Below are 17,153 nucleotides of genomic sequence, written 5' to 3' on the forward strand. Positions count from 1 at the left end.
GAACACAGGCTTTGTCACGAGTATAAATTGACTGTAGCACAAATATCTGTGAGCAATGTTTTGAACTGTGATGTGAGTAAATGATAGAAAAATGAACTATGAATTTATTTATAATATGAACTTGGAACTATATTTATGAAATATTGAAGATTTATGTATACATGATTGTTTTTATTACTTGTTTTGATATATCGTACTACGAAATACATTGTTTTTGCAAGAACTATTATTTTTTTATAAATGATGCATTTATATGAAAAACTTATGCTTGATCTGGTAGGATAGTGTAAGTTTTACTTACTGAGCTGTATCGCTGACATATCTTTTTCTCTCTCTCTCCAAACGAACAGAATCAGTAGGGACAAAAGATAGTCCAGGCTTAGGAGTTCACACTAGCAAGCTTGGCGATCTATGTAGGAGAATTTTAATTATTTAGTTGGTCATCGATTTATAGCTTAGTAATTTTTAAACATTAAAGATTATAGGTTTAGTATTTAAGTTTAAATTTAGATGCTCTGAACTATGTTTACTTTGTTATCTAGTGGACGATGAAATTGGATATTTATTTATTTTATTTCATTAGAAATGAATTTGGAAGCTAAATATAATGGTTGGTTTCATATTATCATGAGTCGTACCCTTCGGTAGTATGACCGTATTATATCCTCGATTTGGGGCATGTCATAATTAACTAAAAACTATTTTTTTAGACATTAGCTTGTCAACTAAAATGTTCTAGCCAAAGATAATTTTTTCCACGAACCAAATGAGATCTTAATATTTGACCGGCCCCTAGTTTTTCATCAAGTTGGAAGGGGTTTGGGAGGGGGAGGTACTAACCGATCATCCTTTTTATTATAATGCAAAAACTTTATTTTGAGGCGGAGGGTCTCCGCATCCCTATCTTATTATATATGTATATATACCCACACTCCATGGCTGATGACCAACTGTTCGACTTTTTTAAATCAATAATAAATTTCAACACATCTTTTAAAATTACAAACTAATTGGATGGGAAGACAAAAAGGATTTCTCTGTTTCTGTAAATCTTCTTTGGGGAGCCCTAGAATGTCAGTGGTTCTTCTAAGAAACTTTTTATTTGCCCTTCCAATATATATATATATATATATATATATATATATATATATATATATATAGATGAAAATGGAGGTAGGTAGGAGCTGACACCAGAAATATTATTAAGAAAATAAATGTTTACAAATGGAAAAAATGGAAAGAATGTACGAGGGGAAGCGGAGAGGAAGAAGGAAGAGTTACAAAGCTGATGTTAATGATCTAATGTTTCTCTATAACTGCTGATGGTTCTTCTTTGTTTTTGCTGAGCATAAGCACTCCAGCTAAGATAAGTATGAAGCGCCTCCCAATAATCTTCTTTTTGATTTTGTTTCTTAAAGTCCATCATAGCTCTTTTTTTCTTTTGTAATTATTTATAATTATAAACAATTATAACCATAAACATTATTATTATAAACAATTATAATCATCCTCGCCTAAATCAAATTTCATCCAATCATTGGATTATAATTGTTTATTGCTCGTCCTCTATAATCAGCCGCATGCACAATGCATGCCAAAGTTATAGTTTCTTTAGACAAAAACAAGCCTACCCCTAGAGCTCTCAAATGCATGCAAAAGAAAGAACACCTTTTATGTAACAAGTAGGTTCATCAAATAAACTTCCAGCTTACCTATGATCAATGCATCCTGTTGCACACTATAACAAAATTGAATAAGGGTTTGTGGATGTCGGACAAGATCATATTAAAAACTATGAGAACCTCAGGTCTGCTGAAATTATTTAAGTTTCCTCTCAACATTTTCAAAAATTTTACAAAATTGGAGGTCAATGAGTTGTTGGGCGGAACTCATTGGCCAAAATGAGTTCTTCTCAACCAAAACGTCATCTGGTGTATTTTCAATTTGAGGAGTTGGCTCTTGACGTCTATCGAGGAAAGGCAGAAATTCCTGAGGCGATTGGAGACAAGGGAGAGAGTTAAGGTGGCCACATCAAGTGTTTTGATGTCATATAATGGGAGAACCTTTCCATTTGGATGGGTCCATATTTTGAGTAGGGGCGGCAATCAATTAGATATGAATTAGGTCAAAAATTCATCAAGCCAAATTCGATCTTTTTATTAAAGTGATAAAAAATTCAGATATGAGCTGTTTATTTAATATATAACCTGACCCATCTGTATAACTCATTAATCAAACAAGTCAGGTTAGGGTAAACAAGTTAAGTAGATTTTTAATAAATTAAATGAATTTCAACTGGTTAAACAAGTTAAGCCGATTGGCTTAAACTGAATAGAAACATGTTAAATAGATTTTAAATAGGTTAGATAGATTTTAATCGATTTAAATGGATTCAGTTACGACCCAATTTAATTATTAAATAGATTAAAATGGGTTAAATAGATCCATTTAAATAGATCCGCTTTGATCGTTTATGGATCAAATTGATGGTTGGCCCAAAATTGCCCCCTCTAATCTTGAGCCATCAAATGATGTTAAAAGATGGGTCGTGGCAAGAGTTGAAGTCCCCACAATCTGTGGTGGGCCTTTGGATAGCTCCATTGCATAAAATGAAAACATGGAAAAGCGAAACATAAATCGACAACAATGTTGTTTTGACTGGAATCATCATTTTTTTTTTAGTTAAAAGGAAGAGGAGCAATACACTCCGGTCCAGCTTTCATTTAAAGAGCATATTATATACAGGAAGAGTTCAAGAGATGCTTTTATAGCAAGGGCATAAGACGCCACCTTGAGTAATGAAGTTGTAGTAAGATTTGACACAGAAATTTTTACCCAATAAGAGCTGCCAAACCGTTCGATCTTTGACTGGAATCAACGGACAGCTGAAACTAGAGATAGGACGATCCGGGGGCTTCATCAATAGATTCAGTGCAATGTGAATCATATACTCTAACAAATCTCAAAGTTGCAGTGGTATCGCATTCAATTAATAAGAAGAAGCTTTGTTTTGCTTAATTGAAGAGACAACCTGTAGCTTTTGAAAAAAAAAATAAAACTATACATGTATCTAGCGAGATATTTATTTATTATTTTTTTTTTATGGCTTGGATGTCTCGAAGCAAAGGTAGCACTATCCCATACCGTTAGTACCGTTCTAGATCCAGCCAATTACTGCAGCTGAACCATCCTCAAACATAACTGCAGTGGCAAAACTTTTGACCATGACTTTGTTATACTGGATGGAGGCTTCACACTGTAAATGATATGCATATTTCAGTAAATTGACCGTTCATTTCAAAGTTTCCATATCGGCTATATTTTGTTATGAAGGAATTCTATTGATTATTACAAAGTTTTTGCTCTACCTTTTATAATTTGAAATTATTTAATATTAAAATAGTAATAGTTATAGTTATCCAAAAGCCAGCAGCGTTATTTTCCAAACCTAACCCCATAACTTGACGACCATTTCCAATCTCTCCATCATTGGATATTAATTACTAGGAATTGTGCGTCAGACCTGAACATCAACAACTACCTGCACTTCTCTACGTTAGATTTTATCAATAATATCTTTCCTTCTCTCTCATATGTGATGAATAAAAACGGATGAACACTGGATTAAACCTTGCTCATTTTAATGAATTAGAATTATGTAGACTTGAATCATTTACTTCCTTCTCTCAAATAAAATAATTTAAATCAAAATCCACAGATATAAATCAAGCTAACCACGAAGTTGCTGAACTAATACCAGTCATTTGTCCAAAATAAGCATCCCACCAATGGATATAAAAACAAAACAAAGGCAAATAAAGTAAGCAAATTGCTCCTTGTCTTTCCAAATATTTTATTCAAAAAATCAAATATAAATCATAAACTCTGTTTCTTCTTCTTTCCATCCTCCAAATCAACTTTTCTTCACCCCTCCTCTGTCCGGCAAAGATTCCTTCCGCGCATCCAGAGATTCTCTCCTCTCCTGCTGTTCCAGAACCCCCGTGCTACATAGAGAAAAGTGTGGTAAAAGGGAGAGATGGTGGAGTTTTCTAAACAGAGGTCCAAGATGAAACCGTTCTCCGAGTGATCTCTCCCGCCAAATCTCTCGTTTCCCGCGTAATGGAAGCAGTCGATTATAGTGGAAGAGGACGACCACGGCTTCATGATTCCACCGGTGACCGAGTAGAAGGCGAGGCGAGGAAGCTCCGGCGCCACAGGCTCCCCTTCTGGTTCTGCCCCCCGAGCCGCCCCCCGGGCTCCTGAGTTCCTTGCGTTTGTTCCTTGTCCATCTTCTTCTATCTCTTGAGCTGGTTAATTTTCTTGTCGTTTGCGATCCGTTTGGAGGGGATAAATGGGTTCGATTCCGCTGGGGGATTACGGAGTTCTGAGAGGGTTTCGTGAGGCTCCTGGGTTCGCTGCGGGGACGTCAGCGACGCTGGTGTTGGATGGGGAGAGAGGGGAGCTGGTGAGGACGCCCGCCCGGGTGGGGAAGAAGGGGAAAGGTGGCGTCTTGGACGCGAGAGTGGTGATGGCTTTGAAGAGCCACAGCGAGGCCGAGAGGAGGCGGAGGCAGAGGATTAATGGTCACCTCACCACGCTCCGGAGCATGATTCCGTGTACCGACAAGGTTGGTGGTTCCCCGCTTCCTCTTTGTCTCTTCTTCCGTGGTTCTGTTCATCTTTTGTGCCCGCCTTGCTATTGGTTAACCTGTTTTCGTTAATTGGAATGGTTGTCCTTTTTCTTCTGTGGTTTTGATTCTTCTGGTCGATTGACGTGTTTCTTTTTTTTTTTCCTTGTTTCCTATTTGTGTTTTTTCTATTTTACTGTGTGTGTTCGTTAAGAAAAAAAAACATTTTTTTCTGTTAATTTTCTTATCATCTGAGCTATGTGATACCTTTTTAAGAAGAGAAAAGGAGGAAGCAAGCGAAGGAGAGTGTAAAATCCGTTCCATGATTCGAAAAAAAAGAGAGAAAAAACTACATAATGGGGAAAAAGGTCAAAAAGAAACTACATCTCCTTCTCATGAACAAATTGAAGACCTTGCCTTTAGTTTCCTTCTAAACAATTTGATCAGTAAAGAGCTCGCTCTTTTGAGGCCTATTTTTTTAAATGGATTTTCTAATCTACTTTGTAAGGAAGTTCTGCCATTAAACTGAGAGCATCAATTTCTACTTGCAAGATTTATGTTTGAATTCGAATTGTGGTGAATGCGTCGAACTAGTAGACAAAAGCTGTAGATACTCTAAGAACAGTAGACTGATGTTCCTTGGCCCTCAGATATAGTCTTTTCATAGTATAGAAGTATGTTTGTATGCTTTCTTTAATTTGAGCTACAATCTTCTTCTTTTATAGCTACAATCTTCTTTTAAGGTTCTCAGCTACTACTTTCGATCTGAAGTTATAATTTCTTTAGGGTTTAGTGTGCGGTTTTGATCATAATTTTTGCTCACTTATTCTTTGTTATATTTCATCAACGCCCCCCCCCCCCCCCCCCCCCCCCCCCCCTACCACCACCACCAAACCAAAAAAAATAAACAAAAAACAAAAAGCTCACACCTTCATCTGGAAGATGGAAGATGGAAAAGATCTTAAATGTTCTGGATTTTTGTTTGATCACATACCTATATCTGGTTTCTAGGACTTTAGACTTTGAAGGTTATATGAGAGAACACATGAATGTGGTAGATTTTTTATTATGAGAAATCTTATTTCCAGGACAATCCTCTGAGTCCACTGTCCTAGTGAAGGATACTAGAGTCCCATTAAGTTTATCTCCTCTACAAATTTCAGGCACTTTGCAACAGTTTGCGTGGCAGCTGCAAATGAACTGGTGAAGATGAAAGGAGTGGATATCAAGTTACAGTATATTACCATTACAGTCTTTTCGCCACTCTTTTAGTCCTCTTTGTCTTGAATAATCATAATAAACCTTAAATTTGAAAAATAATTATCGTTTTTGTTATCTTGGTGATTAAATGTCAATTTGTTTCATATTTGTTAGATGATTCACACCCCTAACTATATAATCTTTCGTTCTTTATCACAGGCTAAGTTCATGGATTTGCTTTATATAAATCTATTCATTCGCTTTCTATTATGAGTGTTGATAAAATGGAGATTTGCTTCTTTGGTGCCCTGACAGTGAATTGGTCAGATTGTTGGATGGCAGAGTATGCACTCGCGTAAGCTGGCCTTTCTAAGATGAGGATGTCAAGGTAGGTGTTCGGTAATGTGAGGTTGGGCAGTGAGGTTGGGCAGAATTAAAACTGAACATACTAGAAGTGTATTAAGAGTCACAGAAATTGAGGATAACATGATAGAAACCCAATGATGCACTGAGGTGTAAAGAAGGTTTTAACAAAGAGAGATCCTCAGATCTGCTGTGTTCTTGTGATACTTAGACTTTAGCTGGCCTCACATCCTTTGCTATATTATGACGCTATTGCATGATGAGACAAAATTTTGGATCTAATCTGTATCGCCATTCTGCCTGCACGTTACTGCTCAATATTCATGGTTAAGTTGTGTTCTCTCAAGCCTTTATTTGCTTGCTAATTCTCAACTCTTGATGACCAACTTCCAAGAAACAATACCTATGGCATTTGTCCCTTCATCAGTTTTTACCGTACGGGCAGTATAATATTTTTCATCATGTATTTGGTAAATTATGTTTTATCTGTTGCCAATATATCTGGGTAGTAATTCCTCATGCAGACCGCATCATCCTAGTTGATCGAGTACACTGAATCTCTGAAAGGCACCAGTATGTTATATATAATATTTTTTAAGGACCTTTTAAATACTTTATTTGTTTGGAAATTATTTTTGACCACTGTCCGTTCTCTATTGTGAAAAGTTAGGCATTCGATACATATTAAAGTGAAGATTCAATATGTTTGTAAATAGAGAAAAGGATAAAACAAATAAACTGGCTACCTTGCAGTTGGATAAAGCTGCACTGCTTGCAGAAGTGATCAATCACGTAAAGAGACTGAAGAGCAACGCAGTGGAGATTAGCAAGGGTTGCACCCTTCCATCGGATGTTGATGAAGTGAGAGTTGAAGTTGAAGGAGATGAAATGAATGGCGGGAGCTTTATAATAAAGGCATCACTTTGCTGCGAGGACCGGCCGGATCTCCTCGCCGATATAAGACAAACACTCCAAACTCTGCAGCTGAAAACTATCAGGGCAGAAATTTCAACACTTGGTGGCAGAGTCAAGAATGCTGTTGTCGTGATGTGTGAAGGAAATGCCAGTGATATTGAAAAGAATCTTTACGCCTCGTCCGTTCACCAGGCCCTGAAGTCCATTCTTGACAGGGTCAATTCATCAGCTGACCTTCTGCCAAGGACTGCATTCTCTAACAAAAGACTAAGGATCTCACCATACGCATCCTCAAGCTCCTCCTCGTGAAACTTTTGCATGCTAAGGAATGATACAGCTGCTGCTCAACGGCACACACATTTATGGTGCTGCTGTAGTTTGTTAGTTTATGTTCATATTGTGGTGGAAGATTTCCTATGGATATATAGGTGCTTGTGCTCGATATATAACTATTAGCCACGAATATTTGGGGAAAGGCCTGGTTTGAGCTATATTAAGAATCACCATGACCGCCAGCAGATTTTTGTTAAAATGCTGTGTAGCTTCTTGACCTTTCCTCGAAAAGCACATTGTTGCTTATTTACTGATGTGAGTGCATGTATATCACTTTAATTTTAGAAAGCAGGTCCTGGACTACGTGGGTCTTTTATAATTGAAATAAAGCAATATATGCAAACTTTTCTTTTGTTGCATGGAATGATATGTATTACTTTGTGCTGCAATTTTTATACAGATATGTTATATACGCTTTAGATGTTATTCTCATTTATTTTACTTGAATTCAGACTGTTGATATAAATCATAGTTGAAGGTAAAGGAACTTAAGAGATAAGGCCAGTTGTATTCATAGGCCACTTCTTACTATCTCATCAACCCCTCCAGACCTTCAGCACCTTTTGTGGAGAGACATGTATTCATAGGTCACTTCTTACCTTTTGCAATTTCTGGCTTATGCCCGGTTTGTTTCAAGAAAAAAAAACAAGTTGCTTGCTGTTGGTAACTTGAGGAGAAGTGAGTAGGAGGATAGCTTTATTCTTTGTGTAAGCTGGTCCCTGAATGGTAGTGAACCATTTGTTCTTGAGATGCAGATCCTTAAGGGCCTCATGGCTCTTTTTGGTATTCCAACAAAAGTTAAAAGGATGTTGGCACAAGAGAGAGGAGCAGCACAGGTGAGAGAGGAGAGGGATTGAAGCATTTATGCATTGTGTTGGGCTATATGGCTTCAATACAATGCAAGAATTCTCAAGTAGTCCTCGGATATTTCATTCGATTAATAGGTTGGGATCGAGCTGCCGGCAAGAGGTGCGCCGGAGACGCCGAACATGTTAATGATGAAACTGGCGTGTTGGCTGGGCCGCTGGCAGACTCGATGCTGCAGTGTGGGGTTCATATCTTGCTACAAGGTTTAGGCTTCTTGGGTTTTCAATGACCTCCACTGCCTGAATATTGGGGTATAGTTTTGGTGGGTCATGATTTTTTTTTTTTTTTTTTTTTTTTTGAGACGTACGTGACTTGTTCTTGGGAACCAATCTAAGATTTGGAGGCTGTAGGTTCCTTTTTTTTCGGTGTTTCTAGGGATCTTGGGTCACCTTGATCTTTCCTTGGACTTTTTGTTCCCGTTTCATTACTCAATGAAGCGAAGTGATACTATTCCACCATTTTGAAAAAAAAAACATAATCTTACCTAATATAAATATATATATATATACTAAGCCAAACAATAACGAAATTTTCAACAGTGTCCGTTCTTCCTATCCTTTGGACGCTTCTATGCAACTTCTTTTTAAGAAAAGCAAAATCCTGGAAAGCATCCTTGGGTGGCATGCATCTGCGTGAGTCCAAGTTGCTGGGCCCATGGGAGGATACAATCGAGATTAGGGTTAAAAATGGGCCTGGTCTAGCCCAGAGACTTTTCGGCCGGGTCGACTTCAGTTCGGGCCTTCGGTCAAGTCCGAAATCGGGTTAGGACCTAAAAATAGGGATCATATGAATTTTGGGCTGGGCTAGAGTCTTTGCTTGCCCTGCGCAGACCTGGATATGTCTTACAGCCCAAGCCAGACTCGGATCAAAGCCCGATCTTCTGCCGGGACTTTTGGGTTTAGCAGAGCATTTGAACCAATTGGGCCAAGAACATCAGGTTAGTCGGGCTAATTATGCCCAATCAACTTAATCAGATCAGGCCTAATTAGGCTTCGAGTCGGGCCAGGACTTGGGCTCGGGCTCTTCGGAAACAGTTTCTAGGCCCAATCTCGACGTGCAGCTCCAGCAAAGCAGTTCTGAGCCAATCTAGGCAGGGAGTGTGGCCCATCCTGGCCCAATTCAGTTCTAATCAACGTGTTCGCATGCTTCGTTACCTTTAGTCGTGACGTGCCCTTAATTGCATTGACCATAATACCCTTTATAAAAGTATAGCCTGCGAGAATGTCTTTATGTTTCCATTTTCCATTTTGTAACATAAATACCGTTGTTTTTCCCCCTAAAAATCACCCTTGAATTTGGTCTTAGGAAATTTTGTAACATAATAGTGGTTATAATAGTTTGACAACCCGACATGATTATTGTGCGAAAATAAGAAACAAAGAAATATCATTTTAATATAATTATTTTTTTCATTAGTCAATGGTTTTTATAGTCCATCTATTATCTAGTATACATATCTAAAATGGAAGCGCTTGTTTTTAGCCCTCCATTTTTGCCTCGTGAATATAATATTAATGTCTTGGATATTAATGATTTCAATTAGCATTAAAGTATATTGCTTAATATATGACATATATTAATGAATCACTATTAATGCTCATTATTCCTATACAATAAAAATTTGTTCTATTTATTATAATTTATTATATTTTTATATTATAATTCAAAAAAAATTGGTAAAGGCCCGTGCATTGCATTGGGCTAGTAATAATATAGCATTCTATTACATTCTTATATCATATTTCAAAAATATATTTTTTTAAAATATATATATATTGCATGGAGTGGTATTATTAATACTGATCTTAATAGTGAAAGTTTCTACATGCAGGTTTAGCTTGTGCAAAGTTTCTCATATGATCTCGATGTTAATGATGGAAGTTTCTATTCGGACATAATACATAATATATATAAAAAATTAGCTATTAAAATTTTATATTTATTGTAATTTATTATATTACTATTTTTTTCAATAAAAGTTGGGAAAAAAATTATACCTTGCAAAAAAAGTATTGGGGGAATTATATGCTAGTAATAAATTATTTCTCAAACTTTTTGAAAGCAAATGCTTTCACCACAAAATAAATGCTATTTTCCAATCCTCCTCGACCCGTCCTTTTTGTTTTTATGCAATGCCAAATGTGCACAGCTTTGTTTTTCAAAAAAAGATATTTTTTTTTTTTTTTTTTTGTACATACCTAGAAAGCATTCTTGGGTGGCACAGAGCATTGGCTCTATATATGTCCAAGCCGCAGGGAGAAGACAACCGAGTTAATTGTCTGTTTTGCTCTATTCTATCTCTCTCAGGTATCTTAATTATTTAAAGCTTTGTAAAATTACATCGTTACTACTGCCAGCAATAATATATATCCTTTTTCTAAAATACCCCTTATTCATGTTGACTACACACAACTTTAGAAAGATGATGTCTGTATGTTCCCATTTTTTCCGACATAAATGCCTTTTTTTCTCTCCTTTTGTCGAGTCTCTTGGCTTTAAAGGCAGCAAGAATTCCAACATACGGTGGTATACAACAATTTTAAAAGCCCGACATGATTAATGTATAAAAATAAGATAAAAAAGGATAGAAAAAAAAAATCAAAAATTATGATCATGAATTGTGATAGATGCTATAATCAATTTTACAACTAGTGACCAGTTTTGTAGTAGACATCAAACTATCTTCTCAACTAAACACTGCTACGTACTGCTCCCTACCTTTAGAAAATTTTGATGCTCTAAAATTGAATTCGGCTCTTTATCTATTTCTATGTGCAACTATGTGTCCAAGAAAAGAAAAGCGTCCTTCAGTAGCACATTGCATAAGCCCTAACGTAAAGCAGTTGGAATCAGTTTGGACCGAAACTTTTCCTCTCAATCTTCCTTGACTTATTACAGTATATGTTTGCCGCATCTTCTTCATTGGAATGTAGTGTTTTTTTATTCCCTGTTACCCCATTTATCATAAAACCATTCAATTGTCGTAGCCTTTGTTTTTCAAAAAAAAATAAAAAAATCTGATCTTTTGATTTTTGAGTCAGCAAGGTGTTGAAAAAAAAAATGGTAGTTATGACATTTTAAAAGCCTGGCATGATTAACGCGTAAACATAAAATTAAATAAGATAAGAATGGAAGAAACAACAACTAGCACCTTGAATTGTGATGGCCCTCGATTTTTTTTTCATATATACAACGACGACTCACTCGTGCATGAGTACAATCAATAAAGTTAAAAAAAGGAAGTTCTTTATCCAGGTAATATCTTCAAATGCCACCATTCTGCCTGTACATTTTTATTTTTCTGCTCATATCTGCATAGTTCTTTCTTTGGGATCAAGAATTTAGTGGCAGTATATGCATAATTATCATTCCAGATTTTGTCGACCGATTTGGTCATGAAGGCAAATATTCATTAACCCTCAAATATGAGCTGCATGTGTGTTACTAATTTTCTTCTAAATTTCTAATAGATAGTCGAAGGGCCAACGCTGCATCACTTCCAAATCCTCATCGCCTTAGGTATCTTCAGGCAGCTGCAATGTTTCCTGCATCTGAGGTTCTCCAGAGTTTGAAGCCTTGGGTCAACACATTACAAATTTTTGGTGATTGTTGCGTCCATTTTGATTGCATGTGAGTTGGAATTTTGACCTTATAAACTGTATTAACTATCGGGTTACTAAGCTTGTGGTTGTATGTAACTTACTGCAATGGCTATAACCCATCATTGAATGTTGAGATGAAATGAGATTAGTGTTTTTTTTTTTTCCAGTTGCAAATTTTTGTATAGGGATCATGCATCCTTATGAGAAAGAAATCAAGTCTTTATCATTTCTTTAACTGGAACAATGCTCAGGAAAATTATCATTTTGTAGAATGATATACCGAGTGGCATAATATTTTGAGTGAAGCAAAACCTGGATTCAAGATATTAGTTAAGAGCAAAGCCTATTTATATATTCATTTTATGAAGGTGAGATGGTTGGGAGCCAGCAGTGTTGTCCTGCTAACGGGGCAGTGTTGCTTGAATGTTTTGGTAGGTGATCTGTTACATAGGACATGTGGACTGATGGATGGTCCCTCTGCCTTCCTGCTTGCATGTCATCTTAGAATGGAATATGATCCATGAATTAGGCTCATAAGCCCCAAAAGAGGGCCCTGTCACTGACTATGAGATATTTCCGGCAGGTGATTGATGCCGGCAGCCTCACTTGTTTGTAGGCCTCTGCTTTATGGATCTTTGCTGGTGTCTAGGGCATTTCTTTTTTTTTTTTTTTTTTTTTTTTTTTTTTTTTTTTTTTTTTTTTTTTTTTTTTTGGTGAAAACGGCAATTCATATAGCTCTAAATTGAGTACATCCAGCCATATCAAAATAAAGTAACGAGTACAACGTAGAGGGAATATCTCCTGACGAAGTCCAGATGACCTCTCCGGAGTGCCAAGCGGCAAAGGAGGCGACCCAGTCTGCTGCACTGTTCGCCTCCCGAAAAACATGTGAAGCCTGGAAGACTCTCGCCTCCCGAGCCAATCTCCGAATCTCACGGATGAGAGGATGATCATCTCCATATCTGTCCACTCCCCGAATCCACTCTATTACCACAGAGGAATCTCCCTCAAGGCAAATGTGCTCAGCACGTAGTACCCGCCTCGCATAGGATATCCCCTCACAGGCAACCCGTAGCTCCGCACCAACTACGGTAAATCCCGGCGCGCGGCGTCCACCAGCTGCTATCAAGCTGCCGAGATGGTCTCTGATAACAAAGCCAACTCCTCCTGACACCCCATCAGCCGACCTACTACCATCAAAATTCACTTTGAGATGACCAAGGGGTGGGGGTACCCAAGAGACTAGGGCGAACCTGGGCGCTGTGACAGCAGAAAGAGTACCCCAGGTGTCCCTGGCCATCTCAGAAGGAAAAATAACAGCAGCGGAAGAAACCTCCCTAGCAAGACGCATGGCTCTGTCCACCACCATCTGCGGGGGAAACCGCCTGCCCTCAAAAATGCCGGCATTCCTATCCAGCCAGATAGAATGAGCCAAATATGCCCCCTGGATCCCGGCCTCAACTGTGCTAGGCCGCCGTAAAGCCGCTCTCAACCAATGAATCAAGTCCTGTGTCGACTCGACTGAATGGGGTAACAGTGTGGGCGATCGACTCCAAATGCCCCTAGCTCTGGGGCACTGCAAAAGAACATGATCCATCGTCTCCTCAGTCTCCGTACACTCATGACAGCACTGAGTGATCCGCACCCCTCGCCGCGCCAGTAAGCTCCTGGTCGGTAGGCAGCCCCACGCTACCTTCCAGATGAAGAGCGCCACACGCGGGTGAATCCGCATCCTCCAGATCCAACCTCCCTCTATCTGTCGTACTGGCTCTCGGCTCAAAAAAGTATGGATATCCCTGGCTCGCACCTGCGATCGCCCTGTCGGCATCCAGACTAATCTGTCCGCCCCTCCCTGGGCAAAAATAGGTAAGGCCAGGATCCTCTCCGCCAACTGCTCCCCGAAAGCCTCCCTGATCAGCTCCATCCTCCAGTGGTCCCCCTCCGGCTCCATCAAGTCACTGACCCTGAGACCGGCTAACCTCGATGTGTCCACTGTAATCGGAAGTCTACTCATAGGCTGCTCCGTCACCCACCGGTCCTCCAACACATCAATAGATCGACCATCACCAATGGCCCATCTAATCGCCGGGAGCACCAACCCTGCTCTAGCACAAATCTCCCTCCATATCGGTGAGTGGCGTCGCCCCGACCGGGCACCCGGCACTGGATCGCCATACTTGGCCCTCATAAGTGAAGACCACATGCCATCAGGCTCCAACACCACTCTAGGAGCGTGTCGTGCAGCTAGAACCTCACGCCTCGCCATCAAGGACTGCACACCCAAGCCACCATATCTCGTCGGCTGATATACAACCTCCCAAGCCATAAGATGGATACCCCTTCTGCCTCCAGTCCTTCCCCAAATAAAATCCCTGAAGATCTGCTCAATATTCCTAACTGTAGCTGCCGGTATAAGAGAGTTAGATAATAAATAAATCGGGATCGAGGAAAGAACTGACCGTACCAATATAATCCTGCCCATCATGGAGAGAGAGTGTATCTGCCACCCCTCCAGCCTATGCCGGATGCTGATCTCAAGAGGGGTACAATCACTGCTGCGCAGACGCTGCCCAGAGATAGGGACTCCCAAATACCTTAACGTGCCCTCCTGCTCTCCCACCCCCAGAATCTCCAGTATAGCTGTCTTCACATCAGGTTTGGTCTTCGGGCTAAAACAAATTGCTGATTTAGATAAATTAACCCGTTGACCTGACATAGAGCAATAATCCCGCAAGATCGTCCAAATAATCCCTGCAGCCTGTCTAGTCGCACGGACTAGCAGAAGACAATCATCGGCAAATAGTAGATGGGATATCGGGGAGGCATCCGGCACAGGCCTATAAACCTCCAGCTCCTGGGTGGTCACTGCATGCCGCAAGGTCCTGGAAAGCGCATCTGCACATATAATAAACAGTAATGGGGAGAGAGGACAACCCTGACGCAGCCCACCAGAGGACACAAAGTACCGTGATGGCGTTCCATTTACCAAAATGGCAAAGGAAGGGCCTCTAATGCACCCCATGATCCATCTGATCCATGCCTCGGGAAATCCAAACCCCTGCAATGACTGCTGTACAAAATCCCACCTCATCCTATCATATGCCCTCTCTATGTCAAGCTTGACCCCCATCAGACTCCTCCTACTCGATGCCCTGCCAAGATCATACATGAACTCCTGGGCAATAAGAACATTATCTGTGATACTCCGTCCTCCCACAAAAGCCCCCTGCTCTGGACTGATCAATCTCGGAAGTATGATCCTCAATCTGACAGCTAGTAACTTCGCCGTCGCTTTGTACAAGGTAGTACATAGACTGATCGGGCGAAAGTGACTAGGCTCCGAAGCATCCAGACGCTTCGGTATCAGAGTGACAAGGGTCCTCTGCCAATCTGTAGACATCACTGCTGTGCTGAAAAACTGCTGTATGGCCGCCGTCACCCCCTGACCAACAATCATCCAGTACCTCCGGAAGAATAACGGTGGAAAGCCGTCCGGACCCGGCGCCTTGTCCCCCTCAAGGGACCACATCACCTCCCTGATCTCACTATCCAATACCGGCCTAGTCAGTGCGACCATATCCTCCTCTGCCACCCGTGCCACTGGCGATACGATACTCCCTGAGCTCCCAGTACCCATCTGCTCAGACCATCTGGCCCTGAAGAAACCCTCCAGCACCCTCCGGATCAAATCTGGATCCTCCACTAACTGTCCATCCTCGTCCCTGATCACCCTGATCCTGTTCCGATGCCTCCTGATAACTGTCGACTGGTGGAAAAACCTAGTATTCCGATCCCCCTCCTGGATCCACTGCACCCTCGATTTCTGTCTCCACAAGATCTCCTGCTGTCTCAGGAGAGAATCATGTAAGGATAGTAGAGATCTAAGCTCCCCCATCTCCTCCTCTGCCAAACTCCCTCCCAAGGCCTCCTGAGCCTGTAGTCTAGCAATGGCCTCCTCAGACTCCTCAATCCTCCTGAAGATATTCCCTACCTCCTCACGGTTCCACCTCCTCAACCTTCTTTTGGTCAGCTCCAACCGGCGAGACACACGATACATAGCATCCCCTCTCACCGGTACATCCCATGCCTCCCTCACAATCTCCCAGGACCGAGGATAACATGTCCAGAACTTCTCAAATCTAAAAGGGGAATGAAAAGGGACAGCTGTATCGGTACTAACCAGTAAGGGGCAGTGGTCGGACGCAATCCTCGGCAAGTGACGGACATGGTAGTCAGAAAAACACTGGGCCCACCCCGCTGTGGCGTAGACTCTGTCCAATCTCTCCCAAACCCGTGCCTGCCCCTGCTGATTATTACACCATGTGAATGTTGGTCCCGAGAAACCCAAGTCAATCAGTCCATTTGACGCTATAAAATCTTGGAACTCTCTGATTTCCCTCTTATAAGTGAAGGCCCTCCCCCCTTCTCCTGGGGATCCGTGATACAGTTGAAATCACCTGCCACCAACATGGGATAACCCTGCATAATAAGCTGCGACGCCTCCGCCCACAACCGCCTCCGCACTCTATAATCTGTACTGGCATACACAGCTGCTAGGACCCACGGGCTCCGATTATCCTCTGATATCACTAAGATGACCTCCTGTTTACAAACATTGAAAACATCAATCTGGTGGTCACCCTGTGCCCAAGTCACTATAATACCTCCCGACAGTCCTTGAGATTCCACTGCATAAAAATCCCATGACCTCGGTATCGCCGCACGGGCCTTCTGAAGGCTTTGTCCGGAGAGCCGGGTCTCGAATAAAACACAAATTTCAGGTTTGTGCTGTTGCACCAACCTGCGGAAAGCCGGGGCAAAAGAGGGCTTACCTGCACCCCGACAATTCCAAAGGAGGGCTCTCATGGTGCACCTGATGCGTCGACACAGCCCCCCTCCCCCGGGCCGCTGCCGCTACAAGGATCCAACTCCATTTCCTTCCTACACAGCACTGCTCCTCGCTGCTCCAATTCACTGTGCATCACACCCTTAGCAGTGGCCAGCAGCTTCTGAACTGCCTGTTGGTGTGACCCCCTCAGCCCCTGTGCCATTTGGCTCTCAGATACCACCGACCTCATCTTGAGTTCTTCCCCATTCCCAGCACCGCAGTGCGCCTTCTCCTCCAATCCAGGGCCGCAGACCCCGCTTCCCACCAGGGCGTCACCGGAGAGGGAAAGGGAGCTCCCAGCACCCTTCTTCTCGCCTGGTTGGTGTACCAAGCGGCACGCATCATTCTCCACCCTTTC

General features: G+C 41.1%; 2 protein-coding genes across 2 annotated transcripts; one reads left to right on the top strand and one right to left on the bottom strand.

Annotated features, from left to right (window-relative positions):
- The first annotated feature begins 3,246 nt into the window (after window positions 1-3,246).
- LOC120107485 (transcription factor bHLH30-like) lies at window positions 3,247-7,805 on the top strand. Its single transcript, XM_039120774.3, has 2 exons — window positions 3,247-4,627; window positions 6,944-7,805. Exons 1-2 carry the CDS (start codon window positions 4,352-4,354, stop codon window positions 7,412-7,414), a joined length of 747 nt encoding a protein of 248 aa, XP_038976702.2. The 5' UTR covers window positions 3,247-4,351; the 3' UTR covers window positions 7,415-7,805.
- A 4,314-nt stretch (window positions 7,806-12,119) lies between these two features.
- LOC149753550 (uncharacterized) lies at window positions 12,120-16,773 on the bottom strand. The gene is made up of 3 exons (XM_089923562.1): window positions 16,376-16,773; window positions 13,189-16,046; window positions 12,120-12,142 (listed from the first exon to the last, which is right to left on the bottom strand). The coding sequence occupies exons 1-3, from the start codon at window positions 16,771-16,773 to the stop codon at window positions 12,120-12,122; spliced, it is 3,279 nt and encodes a 1,092-aa protein (XP_089779688.1).
- Between the last annotated feature and the right edge of the window lie 380 nt (window positions 16,774-17,153).

The sequence above is a fragment of the Phoenix dactylifera genome, chromosome 5 (genome assembly GCF_051530095.1).
Source record: "Phoenix dactylifera cultivar Ajwa chromosome 5, Ajwa_hap1_PhDact_Kaust_v1.1, whole genome shotgun sequence".
NCBI classification, from domain to species: domain Eukaryota; kingdom Viridiplantae; phylum Streptophyta; class Magnoliopsida; order Arecales; family Arecaceae; genus Phoenix; species Phoenix dactylifera.